This window comes from Aythya marila (genome assembly GCF_965140915.1).
Source record: "Aythya marila genome assembly, chromosome: 12".
Classification (NCBI taxonomy): Eukaryota; Metazoa; Chordata; class Aves; order Anseriformes; family Anatidae; genus Aythya; species Aythya marila.
Genome location: NC_139053.1, coordinates 3,753,853 through 3,770,804, shown reverse-complemented (window position 1 = coordinate 3,770,804; position 16,952 = coordinate 3,753,853). Strand labels below are relative to the sequence as shown.

General features: G+C 47.6%; 1 protein-coding gene across 3 annotated transcripts in view; it reads left to right on the top strand.

Moving 5' to 3' along the window:
• Window positions 1-16,952, top strand: part of ZNF423 (zinc finger protein 423) — a 209,708-nt gene that overhangs the window by 173,142 nt on the left and 19,614 nt on the right. For 2 of the 3 annotated variants that reach the window (XM_082770090.1, XM_082770089.1), the window contains 2 exons: window positions 13,849-13,980; window positions 15,515-15,630. The exons of the other annotated variant lie outside the window; for it this stretch is intronic. In XM_082770090.1, the coding sequence (XP_082626216.1) occupies window positions 13,849-13,980; window positions 15,515-15,630 (248 nt within the window). The remainder of the gene's footprint in view (window positions 1-13,848; window positions 13,981-15,514; window positions 15,631-16,952) is intronic. 3 annotated transcript variants of the gene reach the window in all.

Here is a 16,952-nt window from a genome sequence, read left to right as displayed (position 1 = left end):
TGTGTCATTTGCCTTAAAACTGGCTACTACTTCTCACCTGATCGCAGACACGGTGATCACGAGAAACACATCTGACTCTCATTAATGAGCAGTGATAACTCACCTGTGCCTATTACTTATTACTGTTCTTACTGAACTTCCAAACTGGTCTCACAAATTTCATGTATTTACTGAAAACGAGTAACAGAAATGTTGCTTCCTCACACTTCATTTTTGTAAGGAGCTTGTTTTCTCCACAGAAGCTTTCAAAACTAAATGGATATCCCAGAAACATATCCTGGAGGTCAGTGTGCTTGGGACACTTCAGATAAAATTGAAAACCCATGTACTTTTTGTACTGTCACTAAGACTATTGACTCTGTTCCCTACCTTCAAACATACTTTTCTGTTTTCTTCGTGATGTGACTTTCCTCCTTGGATTCATGTTTCTTTTATAATAAAATCACAGCAGAGTTAGAAGGTTAAAATTGCAACCTCATTGCCATAGTAAAAATCCGAGTGACTTCAGGCTGAGCAGCATGGAGGTGCCTTGTCTGTGTTTTCCTTGAGAACCCCGGGCATGTCCTGTGTGGGTTTTCCTGTAGCTGTTCACTTCCTGCCTTGTGTTTCGGATGCCCATGTGTACATCTGTCATAGTCATTCTCTTCCTCTCCAAGAAACCGTATGTTTTTTCCTGACGCCATTTGGGATGCAAAGTTTGTTGAAGTGGTTGGGGCTCACCCTGTGCCCTCTCTGTGGGCTGGCACGTCAGGGATTGTCACCTGTGAACGCTGAACCCTCACACCCCCCGGCATGGGGTATGTAAAGAGCTGATATGGGACTGCAGTCCCTGGGCTCAGCGCTGGGCATGCAGGCATGCTGCAAATGCCCCGTGAGCAGAGGTACCCCCGCTGCCACGGCCGGTGAAGGCTGGCAGAGCTGCTGCCCGAGAGCTGCCTGCCCATACTTTGGCAGCACTGGGTCCTCTCTGCCTGGATTAGTGGGTTTTGGGTGTGCCGCCTGTCAACTCTTCACTTCTCAGTAAATTCCGGCACAATGCTTTGTGGCTTGTGCACTGTCTAAAGCCAGTATTATTCTCGTGGCTGCCATTAGAATTTATAAGAGTAAAAGCACCTTGTAAGGTGCTCTGGCAGAGTGAGTTCTGAGCTGTACGGACTGCGTGCTCCTAACAATTAATCGACTCAGCTCAATACGTGCCCGAATCGTGTTTAATAACAGCATGGGGCTGTGTGGATTCAGGAAACCTTTGTTGGTGTGTTCTGAAATGCTGCGGTGGTTTGTGGCATCCCGCGGATAGCAGGGAGCTGGGTGAGCGGCCACCAGCTCCCCTCGTCACCCCTGAGCTTGCAGCCTCATCCTGGCAGCAGCAGCGGGCTGGTGGCACAGGTAAGCCTGGCCGTGGTTATTAGCTTGAGCATCTTAACACGGCTAAAAAGCTGATCTGTTGTCAGCCAGCTTGGCCCGCAGAAGTTTGGTTCTCCTTCACAGGATGGTGAAGATGCATTTGTTTGTGCAGGAAGCAGCCAGGCCGTGTAGAATAAAAGCTTACGTTACGCTGCCTTCTGCAAAGTCACTGCTTTTGTGGCTACCGCAAGCGCTTACGCTGGAATGCAGTGTGTGAGTTTTCAGCTACTGGAGATAGATCATCTTTACAGTCCACAATAAAATGTTTGTGTAATGCTTAACTGTACATTAAGTAACAACGTGCGTTGGAATGTCCCCATATCCCTTCTTTCCAGCAAATAAGAGCATAAAGCTGAGTATCCCCACCCCTCCCATTACCGCGCGCGGCACTTAGTTACATTAGAAGAACGAGGTGTCGTTCTGCCAACTCGTTTCCCTCGGTTTGTGCTGCTTGCTGGTTACGCACAGAGCACGCTGACCTCTGGGGCAGTACTTCTAAGGCCTGGCTTTGTGTCGCGCCTCGTTCCACAGCACAGCTGCTGCCAGCAGTAGGTGGCTTGTCCCAGACTCCTGTGCCCGCAACTGGGGCGATACTGGGATGAGCTGGTGTGTAACAGCGCGTGTGGAAGGCGCGGGTGTGAGGGTGTGCGCTGCAGCATGGCTTCTATCGTGTCAAAGCACCGCGGTGTTTTTAAACACCCTAAAAGCGGGGTTCAGCCACGGCCTCTTACAGGGGTGCTGCACAGCTGGGACGTGCAGGATGTTTTGGAGGTGACAGGGACCTGTACTGCCTTGACACCTGGCTGGTGCCTCTGCGAACCAACTGGAGCAGCGGATGAGTTTTGCAGTTCCTACAGTTGCTCAGGACCCTTGCAGGCTTATAAGGATACTGCAGGATCTCTTCCTGTGCACTTTTGCTTTGCTTTCTTCGCCTTTCTCTGGAAGGCGGTGTGTGTGTTCTCCTGTTCCGAGGGCCGAGCTTCATCTCTGTGCAAGCATCCCCGAGTGGATGTGCCCCCACTGCCCCTCTCCAGGCAGCACGAGGCTGGGAGGCAGCTCCAGCTGGTTCAGCTCGGCTCCAGCTCAGGGCAGCTGTTTTACAGGGGGTCTGGGGGCAGGAACCGGGGTTCAAAATCGCCTCAGCTCCAATGGAGAAATCGATATTTAGCCATAAAACCAGGAGGGGCATGGATGGGATTCACAGCCTGAACAAGAGGGTTTCAGTATTGTCATAGAAGATAAAACAAGAGGAAAACATTTTTGAATTTACTCTTTGTGTATTGAGGCCTTTTATGATTCATCAGTAAGTAAATATAAGCTAAGGGAGTGATTTGTTTCTAACAAGCTTATAAAATACTAGAGTCATTTGTGAGTTTATTGGAGTGCTGATTATAAACATTCCCTCATGTACACTCCTTTGTGTCAAATTAACATTCAAAATACAAATATTGTATCTTTGAATATTTCTGTAATCTCTTCCCAAGTATTCAAGAACTTCGCGAGGAGAGGCGATTGATGGTGTCACATGAAAAGTTGTCGAGTGCTCCGTGACAGTTTTGGACATATTTTTCCTTTCTTTGGCACTTGCTTTGCTCATGCTGCTTCTTTGAATTGCCTGCTCCATGCTCTAGCATTTCATTTTTTGATACAATGCATAATTGATGCTCATCTAGCTGCAAAGATTCAATGGTTGTGCGTGCCGTGCTGCCCACGCGCGGCTCCCTGGGACGAGCTGTGCCACCACGGAGCGCAGCGCTGTCACAGAGGGGTGGCCACTGTCACAACAGGGGTGGCCTCAGCACAGTGCCCGCTGCCTGCTGGGGCTGGCCAGGCCTTCCAGAGCACCCCAGGGAGGAGCTGGGCTCTGTGGCCTCAGGTGGGGTTTGTCTTTTTTTGTCTTTCCCCCTAAAATGGTCCCTGTGCTGTCGTTGTCACTACCCAAATTCCTCGTCTTTCCTTTCATCGTGTAACTTGTTTTTTACTAAGCAGAGGAAATTTGAGCAAGGGTGGGGTCTTAGGCTAGCATTATTATAGTGGCTGCCATTTAAAAAGTCAATTTTTGCCTACAGGCAAGGTATTGTTATCAGAGTTTGTACCTATTTTGCATATATACGATTGTATCTTCGCTCCCTCTCTGGGGTGACGGTAGCAAATGCCGACTTCTTAGTGCGGATCATTGAATTGGAGCTTAAAGTAAGAACCCACAAGAAAAATGAAGAATAAAATAGTGGGTAGCAGGTCTCTAGCAGACCTTTATTGTATCCTTCTTTTTGGTTCATACAGGGACTCCATGACAGCTTGATTTAGGATCTTATTTTATTTGAGGGAGCAGCTGAAAAGCAGCTTGATTTTTCCTCTCATTTTTCACTCTTCCTTAGTAACTTTAGCAGTGCCGTGTAATACACTGCTTCTCATCTGGGCTTATTAGGTGCAAACTCCTAAATCTGTTTCCAGTTGCGCGAATGCACATCAGGCCCTTCTCTGTGCAGTCCTGCTGCACCTTTGGGCCATTCCACTTACCCTCAGCCCCTCCGGCCCAGGCTCCAGCCCATTTCTGTGCCCGTCCCTGGAGGTGCCCTCCTGGCTGGCACCGCACACAGCCTGCTGTTGGTATTGGCATACTGTTTCTGTGTTCGGTGTTCTGGTTTGTTAGTTGTTTTTTGTTATTTTTTTGGTTTAATGTAACTTCTGGGAAGGAGCAGAGTGGCAGAGGACCTGTGAAGCTGTACAAAGCCACCAGCCTGAGATCTGGGTGAGTTTAAGCAAATACAGCCTTGCAGGAGTCCCACTGTTAATGAGCTGTCAGAGCCTCTGGATGTCATTTCCTTGGCGATGTGCTGCTACGCTCGTGCTTCCCACGGCTGGAGGAGGTAGCACCGTCATAGGCTCAGCATGTCCAGTTCCCCTTCTCTGAGCAAAAATGCAGACTTTCCTCCTGTCTTAGACTAAGTTTTCTGTTACAGCCCTCATATGTTCCTTGGAGCCTGTCTTTGGAGCATAAAAGTTTGCACATGGCTTTCCTCAATGCATTAAAAAGCCAATGACACATCAAGTGAAGAAAATGTGTTTCTAAAAATTAAATAAAGCCAAGCTGGCTGTCCTGTTCAGTGGCAGCGTGTCTGCCAGCAGCCATGTGCCTGACTGAGCTGCTCGCATAATAAAGCAGAAAGGGATTTGTTGACAAAGGCAGCACCAGAGCGCTTGGAGGCTGGGGGCCTGGTTGCAGGTCTCTGGCCGTGCCGTGCAGGATGCGTGCAGGCAGCCGTCTGTGTCCCACTGCTGCTCTCCAGGTCCTTTGCTGAACAGAGGCAGCCGCTTGGGCACGAGGGGCGCAGGCGGGCTGGCTCATCCCCAAAGTACAGATGTAAGGGTGGTGCTGTCTGGGGTCAGGCTTTGAGTATCGGGGTCACAAGCTGTGTGTTAGATGTGTGCCACTGAGAGTAACTTGACAGCGTGTGCTGGGCAGTGTCCTTGGCACTCAGATCTCTTCCCAAAGGTTGTGGGGTTACAGCTCCTCGTATTCGCAGTGAGGATACTTCAGGGGATGTTTTCCCCTTGGACTGGGGGGTGTTAATCAAGCAAATCCCATCAACATCAATGAGGATGCTCGGTGCGTTCACTGACGAATTTTTCCATAGTATGAGAATGTGTCTGCATCATGCAGAGGCGCTTAAGGTATTTTCTTGTTTTCATGCAGATTCTTTGTGACTGCCGTAAGGAATATCATGCCTTACTGCACCTTAGGATTCCTGACTTAAAATGTCTGATAGTTTTTTCATTCTTTTGGGCATATTTGCACTCAATGAGCTTTGAGAGATATTCATGCCATGCAAAATCAGTCACCTATCTGAGCCAGACAGACCTTATTTAGTCACCCATGGTTTTTCTGGTGGCAATGGCATCTCATTTCCATCTCTGATAGCTGCTTGCGCCCCCCAGCTCCCTTCCTGGCAGCGGGGAGAGGGAGCGGGATGAGGCAGGCACCAGAGGACGGGGCCTGGGGACCAGAGCCTGGCTGGGGTGGGCTGCGAGGTGGGTGCAGCCCTCCTGGGAACTGGTAAGCTGCAGGGCAGTTCTGCTGAGTGGTCATGCCCAGATGGCTAGGTGGCTTTGTGGTTTTCTCTCCCACCAAGAAAAAGATGAAAGATGTTTCCATCGTTTGGCTCGTCCGCATGCATTGTGAGGAAGAGTTTTTGTCAGGAAGCTGATAACAACGCTGTAACAGGTTGCTTTTTTACTAGAGGCTTGTGCCCAGTGGGAATGTTTCTTAAAAAGAAAAGAATAGAAATTTGTATATAAAAGAAATATATTTGTTTAACCCGAATGGGAGTGTACAAACTGCCCCAAAGCAACAGAAGTGCAGCATTCACCAAGCTCCAAAACTGTTTGGAGATGAACAACAGACGTAATGCTCAAAGTTGGTTTCCACTTGCATTTGTAACTCTTATGCCCACCGTGCTGTTTCCCCAACAACTGTGCTAATGGCAGCTGTTTGAGCACAGCACCAACCAGAGCAAGGGTAGCAGGAGTTACCGTAACTCTAGCCCAACCAACAGAAAGGTATGGTGTTTGTCATAAGTTGATGCTCGAAAGCGTGTTTCTCAGTTAAACCATACATTTCAGTGTTTTCATTTTGTTATGCGTTGTGTTTTTAATCCCTCATTTTTACCATTTTTTTTCTGCTTCCCTGATGCCGTCATGGAAGTGGTTTAAGGCTTTGTCAGAGCCCGTGTGTTGCTGAGTGTCGTCAACAACAACTGGCTTGTAGCCTGCCCGTCACGTTAATGATATACTATTAGAAACCGTTCATCTGATGATTAGCTACACAATAGATTTATAGTCTATCATGTCGGTGTATACTTGGGAAACTTTAATCTGGAGATCAGTGCCACACATCAGAGGGAGCTCACATATTTTGAGTGCGAGTGTGCCTCGCACGCCCAGCAGCCGGGACGGGTGCCACAGGGCTCGGAGCCCGCCAGGACCCCCGGTGTGGGCACAGGCAGGAACGCACCCAGTGCTCGGCCCTTCCAGGGAGGCTGAGCACTGCTTTCCCGTACGCCACTGAGCCTGAGCCACAAGGGTGGAGGCTTTGCCTCTGGCTGTCCTTGCTCAAGCTCTGGTGGCCTCCTTGCCGCCACGGTTGATGCACGCAGGGACAGCAGGTCTGGGTCTGGTGGTGTGGGGGCACCCTGCGGCTCTGGTGGCCCTGGTGCTGAGGCTGTGCAACGTGCCAGGCCTGTGAATCCAGTGGCAAGGGCTTCACCCCCACTGAAACTTGGCTTAAAGCTGTGCATGTTCTAAAAGCACTTGGCATATTCCAGTGGGATGTTTAATATGAGTGTAACGATGGTTTAATTTTAATTTTTAATTTCACAAGAATAGATGCCAAGTGGATACTGGTTACTCCTGTTTGTCTGTATTGAGCTCTTTGATGTGATATTGTCGATAGGATCAGAGGACAGACATACTCCTGGTGTGCAGCAATGCAGGGAGCTGCTGCAAGGCAAGAGAAGAGACCAGGACGTGGAGCAGGGCACGGAGGTTTATTGAGTGACGCGGTGGCACGAGGGATGCCAGTGCAGGGAACGGGCTGTGGGCACGGGCTGGGCTCAGGGACAGTACTTCACTGTCACCAGGTACTGACACTAACCCTGAGATATTACAGCTGTCAACATATCCAAACAACAGAATACTTGGCCAGGGTCGAGTTGCATGGGAAGCGTACAAGCGTGGTGTTTTTATTCACCTTTAGCTGTTCTTATGGGTTCGTTAGCTTCATCCAAGCTCGTTCTGCGTGTATGTGTATGGGCTTGCGTGCTCGAGGAAGGTGTGTTTTTCTTTCCTTGTACAGATTTCGCATTTCCATGGAAGCCATTGGAGTTACTCCTTAAAGAACTTTTGTGAGGGAAGAGCCAGAATTACCAGACTTCGATCCACGAGGAGTTTTAATATAAGCTATTAAAAAAAAAGTGTTTTCACAGAAAGGCTGATAGAGTGTGAAGTTTCTGTGCTAAAGTGTAGCGTGTTTCTATAAATGATCTTTATGCAGTTTCTCCGATTAATATCTACATCTAAAATAAAGCCATGCAGGCAGGGTCCCTCTGGGACTCTGCAGCCAGCAGACAGATGATGCATAGCTTCATGAACTCCTTTGAACTTTCAGACTTTATTTTTATTGTAAACTGAAAATTAAGCTGATGAGGATGGGCTTGGCAGGCCCGTCTTCTGTGGCTGCCATTCAGCTTCCCCCGTGCCGTCGCGGAGCAGGCGCTGGAGCAGCGGGCAGAAAGCTGCCCTCGTCCTGGTGGGAAACTCCACACAACCTCATCCCGAGTCCCTCTGGGACCGTGCTTCTTCTTAATGGTCATTTTAATATTGCAGTGTGGTGACATGCACTGGAGGCAGTGAACTCACAAGCTACCTTATAAATAATTTGGCATCTAATTCTGCATATTTTGAGCTGGAGGCCCCCTGAGATGATGAAGAGAGTTTAAAGCCCGTTGTGCGGTAGGGCTAATTTAGTCTGAAAAAAAGAGTACCTGAAAAAGAGGCCACAGCCACGTATAGCATGTGCATCACCAGAAGCATTGCAGTTGGTTACCAGAAACCCATCGGTGCTGCTCCAGCACCAGTGGAACTTGCCAGGAGCTCATGTCTCCTAAATCTCCCCAGAATCCCCTAATCCTTTTCCCCTGGGGAAAAGCTGGGGAGCGGGGCAGCCCCTTTGCTTCGTCAGTCCACCGGCAGGGCTGACCATCCACCAGAAAGCTGTGAAGAAGAGGATGGATTTTAGTGAGTCTCACCCAAAAGCAAATGCATGTTTGGAACACTCGGCATTTTTGTTGGTTTGCCTTCCATAGCTTCCAGAAGAACCAAAGTCCCTGTGTTATCATTTTTCATTAAAATGATGTTTCTAACCACGGTGGACAGCTCTCATATCCCTTGAAAACTTATAATAGTAAAATTGTCATAAGGATGAGGCAGGAATGCAAGATTTTATTAAACAATCTTCAGCTCATAAAAGACATCAGCGTTGTGCCATTCTAGATCATATAAATATATTTCAAAGCAGAATCATATTTCAGCGGAGAGATAAAGCACACAAGAATATGAGGAGCAGATACCAACATAAAATATTAAACCCTCCAAGAAGGGGTGCAGGTGGATGCTTATCCACGCGGGCCAGTCGGGGGGCTCGTGCGGGCTGCGAGCAAGGCAGGACGCCGGCAGTATATCAGCGGGGCCCAGGGCACGGCTGTGCGTGGCGGCTCGTGGCCGTGCTTTGGGCCGGCCAGGGCTTTGGCGTGGCGTTTTGTGCTGCGGGCAGGTGATGGGAGTCCTTCGTCGGGCAGGCGTCAAAGGCAGATATGAGCTCTACCTGGATAAATAAGTATAAATAGTTCTCTTTCTGATATGTGACCAGATTATTTTCCAGTTGATTTCCAGCCAAGGTCCCAAGTGGGCCACAGATCAAAAAAAGATAAGGGTCAGTTACAAGGTTGAGCTCATTCGGCGTTTCCATGGTAACTGACCTCCAGCATCCCTGGGAGGACGGCACCCAGCTCCCCAGGTGACATTTCTGCTGCCACGCCATCAATCCGCTGCCTTTCACCGCCGGGGCCGCCCGAGCAGTGGGGAGCTGCGCCGCACCGCGGCTGTGCCGCCGGCCAGGGAAGGGCTCGGCTCCGTCCTGCGGGATTAATTACAGAAACGCACCGGAGCGATGCGGTCCTAACAGCGGGACAGGGCCTCAGACAACAGCGGCAACGAAGGGATGCCATCTGCACAGCATCGCCCTGTTCCCACCCAAACCTCTGCGAATGCGCCATCCCCCTGCGGCGCTCCCACCTTGGGCTCAGCCCTGGGCTTTGCCTTCACCCTGGGGTGGGTTGCAGTGAAACCAGCAGTGCGGCGCTGCCAGCCGGCTCTCCCGCAGGCTTTGTTGCAGAGGGGTGTCCATCACTGTCGTCCTCAGCCCCAGCCCCTCGCTCCTCCGCAGCCACATGGAAGAAAAGCTGGGGAAGCTCCTGTTTTTCCCCTGCTATAAATTTTTCCCTTTGCTTCCTTATTTACTGGGGAATGAATTGCATAAACAGAACAGTTTCATGCAGTCTTCGTTTTATTTCCCTGCGTTCATTCCAATTTGTATTTATTTCTATTATAATTAGAGCACTCCTTACATGGCCCGTTTATTTCTACCAGATTTATGAGGTAATGGACAAGAGAAGGTGTTCTGTGAACATGATGTTAATGCTTTGTTACCCTGAATTACGGATTTTCAAAGTTCATTAAAAGTGCGTTAACTCATGGATGTGTACATCTAAGTACAGCAAAGACGTTCCCTTTTACTGCCTTAATTTGCTGCAGCAAGGTAGCAATATGCTGCTTTGGGGAGCAGTGCTACGGGATGGACACGTTGTGGGGAGCGAGCATCAGATTGCCCTACACGCTATCTCAAATTGGGACTATTGTGGGTATATGGGAAAATTTTGCTTTATTAAATCAAGTTGAAGTTTTAACTAACAATGAAGACAATTCCATTTTTATTGCTCCAGTTCAAGTTTGTCTTTGGTTTGATAACATGTCAGTACATGACAGTGTTAATGCATCGTTTTATATTGCCATTAATATAGTTATAATTAGAAATGCAGCTGATACAGTACACGGGTTTAATACAGCATTATTAATTATACTGCATCCTCGCCAGGAGGCTGCCAGCGTCAGTTCTCTTAGAGGCTCAGAGGCTGATTGTAATATGTATTAAATGCACATTGCTGCAGCACAAACAGCTTTATGGAGAAGCACATTCCCACTAAAACGGGCAGGATGAGACCGTAAGTGCTACTAAGCACCCTATCAACACATTTAAAACTATGCTGCAAATGCATTTGAACTTGCAAACAATGAGCGGCGTGCTTCACCACTGCAGTTCAGGCAGGGCTGCGCAGCCCCCTAATCCTCGCTAACAGGCAGTAAATTATGTACCTCAACATTTATACAAATGCCTGCCTTTGACATCAGTGGGCACCACCCAGGTTTCACCTTCAGGATTCAGATAATCAGCTCTCGTTCCTACTGGCTTCCCTCAAGACCAGTATGGAAATAAGTATGTGTCTGCCAGGGATCAAATGCTTTTGGAGACAAAAGTAGGTACTGAAAACATTACAGGATACTATCATCTCCCCATGATACTTTTACACAAAGCGCTCTGTTCCTCTTTTGGCCTGACATAGTTTCAGCCTGACAGAATCCAGCAGGCCTGCTTGTTTTAAACAAGAGTACATCCTATTATTTTTTTGAGAAATGAAGTGTAAAATTAATGCTTATTATTTTCAGCTCGGGAAAAAAAAAAAAAAAAAAGCAAGAAACCCAAGATTCTTGTTTGCTGTGCATTGCTCGTTTAGTGTTAAAATCAATTGATCCCCGCACAGATACACTTATGGAGAAATGGGAGAAGATCTAGCACAGCGAGCTGTGAAAATCTGCATTTTACTTTACAAATGAGAGGGGCTGCATAATTCACTTGAGTTATGTAGGTCTCTCATAGATGCCTGTCATATTAAAAAAAAAAAAAAAAAGGAATAAAAATGAGGGAAATGATTATATGTTTTGTGTTCCTGCCGCCCGGCGCCACGTGGTCGACTGGAGCGTTGGCTGGTGTGCTGCATTGTCAAAGAGCCGCCCCGCGCGCGCCTATATCATCGTATATAATTCAGGAAAGTTATTCTCCAAAGGTGACTGAGTACCCCTACACATGCACCGTGTTGCTGTGTAAAATAATATGCTGTAAAATGCCACGGAGAAGAGAGTGATTATAGCAGCAATTCTATCTATATCTTTGGGCATTTTCATATTTTGAATACACATGCATGAAAAGAGAAGCGTTTGTCATGCTAACCATGGTACTTTTTTCCCCCTTTTTTCTTCCTGGATGGTTTTATAGACACAAGAAATACATAATGGACTCCTGTGGGAGTGGAATAAAAACCCCCACCGGTGAGGAGAAGGCCTTATAATTCAGAAGTGGATTTGCAAATCAAAAGGTCTTGCCTCGAGTGGGATAAATTTCCAGATCTGCAGGAACCCATTATGTTTTATTATTTTTCATTCGAGTTTTAGTTTGTTTGTTATGGGTTTAACTATTTAAAATACTGCAGGGATCAGCCAAGAAAATACACAATCTCTGTTACCTAATTAAACATACCAAGACTGTAAAAATATACTTCAATGGAAATGCTGAATATTGTTCTACTTTTTTAATTTTACTGAAATTGTAGGTATTTAGGCTGCAAAAGGAGCAGTCTTCTAATCAGCAGTATGTGTCTGTCCGTATTTATGAACACACGTGCTCACACAGGACCACGGGCTGTACATGAATCACTGTTTTCCAAATACCCAGTATGTGGAGAGTAGAAAATTAATGTCAAACATGATTTCTCTGATTTACTCGCAGAAGGAATTTGTTCCGTTCCCCCAGTATCTGCTTTGTCCTCTCCAAGTTTATTGCAGTGCGCGGCTGCCGTAGCAGCTGTGTGCTGGGCATGCTCGGGATGCTCGGCGCGAGGCGCGGATCCCTCCCCCTGCTTTCCGTCCCTCCGGAGCAGATGGGAAGGGCTGCACGAGGCCAAAACTTTTCAGGCGAGGGCCTGATCCAGGGAGGCAGCCTTACGCCACAGCCGGGGAGAGGGCCAGGTTGGAAACCCGTGCTTCAGAGAGGACAATATGCCCATCCGTGTGGGGTGCCCACACGGAGGGTTGCAAACCTCGCTGTGTCCTCGAGCTATCCCGGTACCCAGCCACAGCTGCCCAGGGAGCTGGGGGAGCTGCTGCTGTGGCACTGTCAGCACTTTCCTCTTTCTGCTCCTGACTCTTCCCTCTCTTTCCCTTTTCCCTTCCCCCCCCCCCCCCCAGCCCACCCGGTTGCCTCTCCCCACCCCACTCACTGCCTCCCCTGCACCGCTCAGGTTTCCCAGCCATGGGGCAGTGTGGGCAGCTCACCACCTGCTCTGTGCAATTTTTTAAAATTATTATTATTAGTAATAATAATAATTCTCTTTTTCCTGCTGCCCCATGCAGAGCACCTGTATGGAGCACCCATCCAGCCATGTGTGCCCTGGGCATTGCCCCTTGCTGCAGACGTGGCAGCCACCGAGCTGCTGCTCCAGAGCTCTCTGTTTGCCTGTCCTGGTCCTGGAGCACTAGTGCTCACCTGCCCACCTTGCAAAAGGGCTCTGAGACCCCGGGAGTACCAAAAACCTTATAAGAAAATAATTTCCCTCTGTCTGACCGCTTTAAAACTAATTTAAAATGTTTGTAAGTAAAGACTGTGCTTTTGGAGGCTCACATTGTTTGCAAGATCCCACACTGTCTGCAAGAGGGCAGCTCACTGTGTAATGCAGTCAGTTCTTAGGTATCTTGGAACTAAAAATTGAAGTTAGTGAGGTTTGAAAGTGTAAAAACAAAGCTGAGTGTAAATCAAAAGACAGTTTGTTTAGTTTTAAAGATGTTCATGACAATTTCATGTGTGCTGCCATAATGAAGAGAAGATGTTTTGAGGAAGTATTTGCAAAAAACACCCACAAAATCTTTAAAATGTAGATGTTTACTGTTATATATTAAATATGTATTATAAACCTGTTTTCTAAATTTCTACTCCTCCCTCATTTCAAGCAAACCAAAAGGTTTCTTTCATGTTTATTGAAGAAATTGACTTAATATGACTTCAATACCTCAAAAAAAGGCCAAAAATATGGAAGTGGGTAAACAGAGAAACATGCCATCTTACAGAATAATAATTGTTGTTATTTATGTTCAGCTAGAAAGTAAATGCTTAAGAATGAATAAAGCTTAAGATACGTGATATGGAAATTATGCTTTAAAATGACATTTACATCCCTTTAATGGTCTATCTGCACCTTGGAAGAAGTTGAGAGAGGGAGAATCAAGGCTGACACTGGTCTGGGCTCCTGCTCTTCTCCCATAGTTTCCTCCTCATCTGTGTATGCGCAGAGGTGAAGCAGCCTGCTTTCAGTGGTGTTGGTTGAACTCACACTTGAAATGCTGTCAGAGAGCTCAGTAATTCACACCCAGCGCAGCCGTGTCCTTCCTCTGCGGCAGGACGCGAGGTGGAGCGGCACGGTGCCGTCAGGAGCCCGGCCGGGTGTGCAGGCTGCCGGCGGCTTGATCCCAGCCCCGCTTCCATCCCGGCTGAAAATGAGTGCCCCTAAATGACCAAGTGACTTGGGGCCCCTAAGTGTGACTTGGTGCTGCTCACCTGAGCGCTTCACACGAGTGGCTCAGCCGGCTCTCGTAGCGGGGCCACGGCGATGGCTGCGGGTCCGTGACGTTGCGCGCGCCGGCACTGGCGTTTCTCGCTGGCTGCTGCATCCCAGACGCTAATGTGCTGTGTCACTAACAAGTTGTATCATTTGAACCTTGCAGAGGAAGGCATCAATCATGAGTGCAAGCTGTGTAACCAGATGTTTGACTCTCCGGCAAAGCTCCTGTGTCACCTGATTGAGCACAGCTTTGAGGGGATGGGAGGCACATTCAAATGCCCTGTTTGTTTCACAGGTAAGACAGGGAGACCGAGACAAGCCTCAGTGTGCATGGCTTGATCCAGAAATGACACTCAGGGGATTTGTAAAATACTGTATGCCTCTTCTCAGGAAGAGAAATACTATGCTTGGAAATGTTCAAAATAGCCCCTGTCTAGAACAGCAGCACTGGGTGTTTGACACCGTGCAGCGCTGCCCAAACGCAGCAGGCTGTGCGGTGCTGCTTGCGATGAGAAGCCTTTCAGCCTGCACCTTGTGCTCTGAAGGGGAGATGGGTCTCCAAGCACGCAACTTGCAAGGCATGGACCTGTTCTTGCCAGCCCTCCCACACCTGAGTGAGGGCTCTGTCTGAGGCCAGTGGTGAGCCTCACATGAGTAATGGCTCATAAGATCAAACCACACAACAGTTAGTTCTGACAGCTCCTCTCTCAAAGATTTCTTTAAGGCCAGCTTGCTCATCTTGGAGCATTTCCAACTCCTTTCCTAACAGTGCCTATCTGAGTGTCTGCTCTGTGTCCTTCCCCATGGTTCATTTTCAGCTGTCTCACCAGTGTAAGGCATGTTGGGTGAGCTTGCTTAATGGATCTGCAGGATGCATTTTAAGGGTGCCTTTTACAAACTTTTCAATAAGTTTCCAAATAGTTACCATCTAACTGCTTAGAGATGACTCTCACACACTTGTGGCTGTGGAGCAGGTGTCAGTAAGGGGCTGCAGGTCAGCTCCTGCAGTTCCTTAGGATTTGGCCCACAGGTTGAGAAGCTGCTTCTTGCGAGCTTGGAGTTAACTTTTCCTTTCCTGAAACATGCCTTACTGTAACTCTTTGACTGCATGTCTTTAATTCTGCTGAAGAATCTTTTTTTCATATACCAGTGAACAGTCATATAAGATGAGACAAAAATTAAGCAAGATGTTTTTAAGCAGCTACAGCTGGAGTTCAGTGTCCTGCACTTCACTTGTTGAAGTCAGGATAATTGCCAATTCAAAATCATAATGTAGGTGTTGTTATTTTTGTAATATTTTTAAATGATATTTTATTATTTTTATTTTTAATACTGAAAGGACAGCCCATTTAGAAGGTCTAAAAATTGTGACAGTCTGCCCTTTCAGGTTCACGTGCCTGGTGTCTGCCAGAAATGCTGTTCTGGGGACGCATCTTCCAGACCAGCCACGAAGGCCTCTCCTGGCCCAGTTGTCCTGCATTAAAAATGCATCCAATGCACCTGCCGTGGGCCCAGGGCTCCCTGCAGGAGCAGTGACGTCCTCTCCTCAGTCTGATGATTGAGTTCTTCCAGTCACCCGTGGACAGTGTTAGCTTTATGTGAAATATCAAAAATCCATACAGGATTTAGAGTCTGTTAGAAGTAAGCTGACTGCCAGCCTGGAGACTCTAAATTGACTACTTGTAAGGAAATTCTGCTGAACCAAGTGTATTGGCACTTCTCTGGCTGATATCCTTGGATTTTCTAGAGTCTTTGAAATCATAAAGTGCAGTTCAGGATGGGATGTGTTATATGAAGCAATCCTAACTAATTGTTCTATGTTATTTCAGTTTTTGTACAGGCAAATAAACTGCAGCAGCACATCTTTGCAGTCCATGGACAGGAAGATAAAATTTATGACTGTTCCCAGTGCCCACAGAAGTTCTTCTTTCAAACAGAGCTTCAGGTATGTTTGCAACAGGAGTAAAAGCAAAGCTAAAGCCTTTGATTTGTCTGTGTGCAACCATCACCCTTGTGCAGTGTTTAGAAAAAGTGCACAGCCCCAGTATGGTCTCTGCTCCTGCTCTTAAACAGTCTCTCAGCTGCCTTCTGCAACCCTGGGTGCTATCAGGAGAGAAGGGTCTCAGAGCATGGCTGGAATAAATAAATAAGGAAAGACAGATATCATGATTCTTTGAGTATTTCTCTTGACAGTAGAGTTGCTACTTCCTGACATGTCTACGTCAAACACCTTGTAAATAATTTCTTTTTCTCTATTAATAATTGAGGGACTGATTAACATACAAAGACTAAGCAAATGGTAGGCTGCCCCCTCCCCTTCCTTGCTGCTAAGTCACATGTAAAGGAATTTTCCCCACCTAGGTACAAGAGCAAAGCACTGGTGCAGCTGAACACAATGCTTCATTAGAGGCTCCACCAAGACAATAGCACTTTAATAAGCAGCAGCTTGTACAAACCAGGTGTCACATCCTGCTTTCCTAGGGGGCTACAGTCCCTTCAGCTTTAGCCCCTGCAAAGCCGGTGCTTGTCCTGCATTCCTGGCTGCAGCGAGCGTTTTACGGGGACCAGACCCTGATTGGGATGTGCTGCTGGAGCTGCTCTTGGGATCCTGGCCCCAGGGATCACTTCAGGGCCCCGCTGGTGAGGCTGGGTTTTAAATCACACTGATCCTTTGATGCTAAACCCTTAGATGCTACAGCCTCTGTGGGGCATTAACTTTGTGCTGCTCCAGCAGCAGAGCCAGGTCCTGTGGGCGTGCTGCCTCCCAGGGAAATGGGCTGCTGAGCTGCAGCTTTCACAGGGCTCACGGGGAGGTTGCTGCCCTGGCCTTCCTCGTCAGGCGTGTTTACCTGCGCAGCACTGCCACAAAAACACTGCTGCTGTCTGCTGGCAAATGCAGGATTTTTACAGGGTGGTACCGTATGCCTCATTTAAATCTATTAGCTTTATAAACCGTGATTTACTTAAACTTTGGAGGGTTTTTATTTATCTTGCTGAATTCCCAAGCTGCTGCCTCTTGTGTCGTGCTGTCACGCTGTGGAAGGATGGTTGATCTTTTCACTTTGTTGATTTTATTTTTTTGTCTCCCAGGGGAATCTCTTCTTTCCCTTGTTCTAGCAACCTGATTTGCATAAGTGTACAAAAGTTTTAACTATACCTTGTTAATATTTTAATAAAGTCAGCAGATTTTGGTTTGTGTGTTGTCACTACAAATGTTTTATGAAGGCAGCAGTGGCTTGCAAAGCCAGCTCTGAGTTTTCCTCCCAT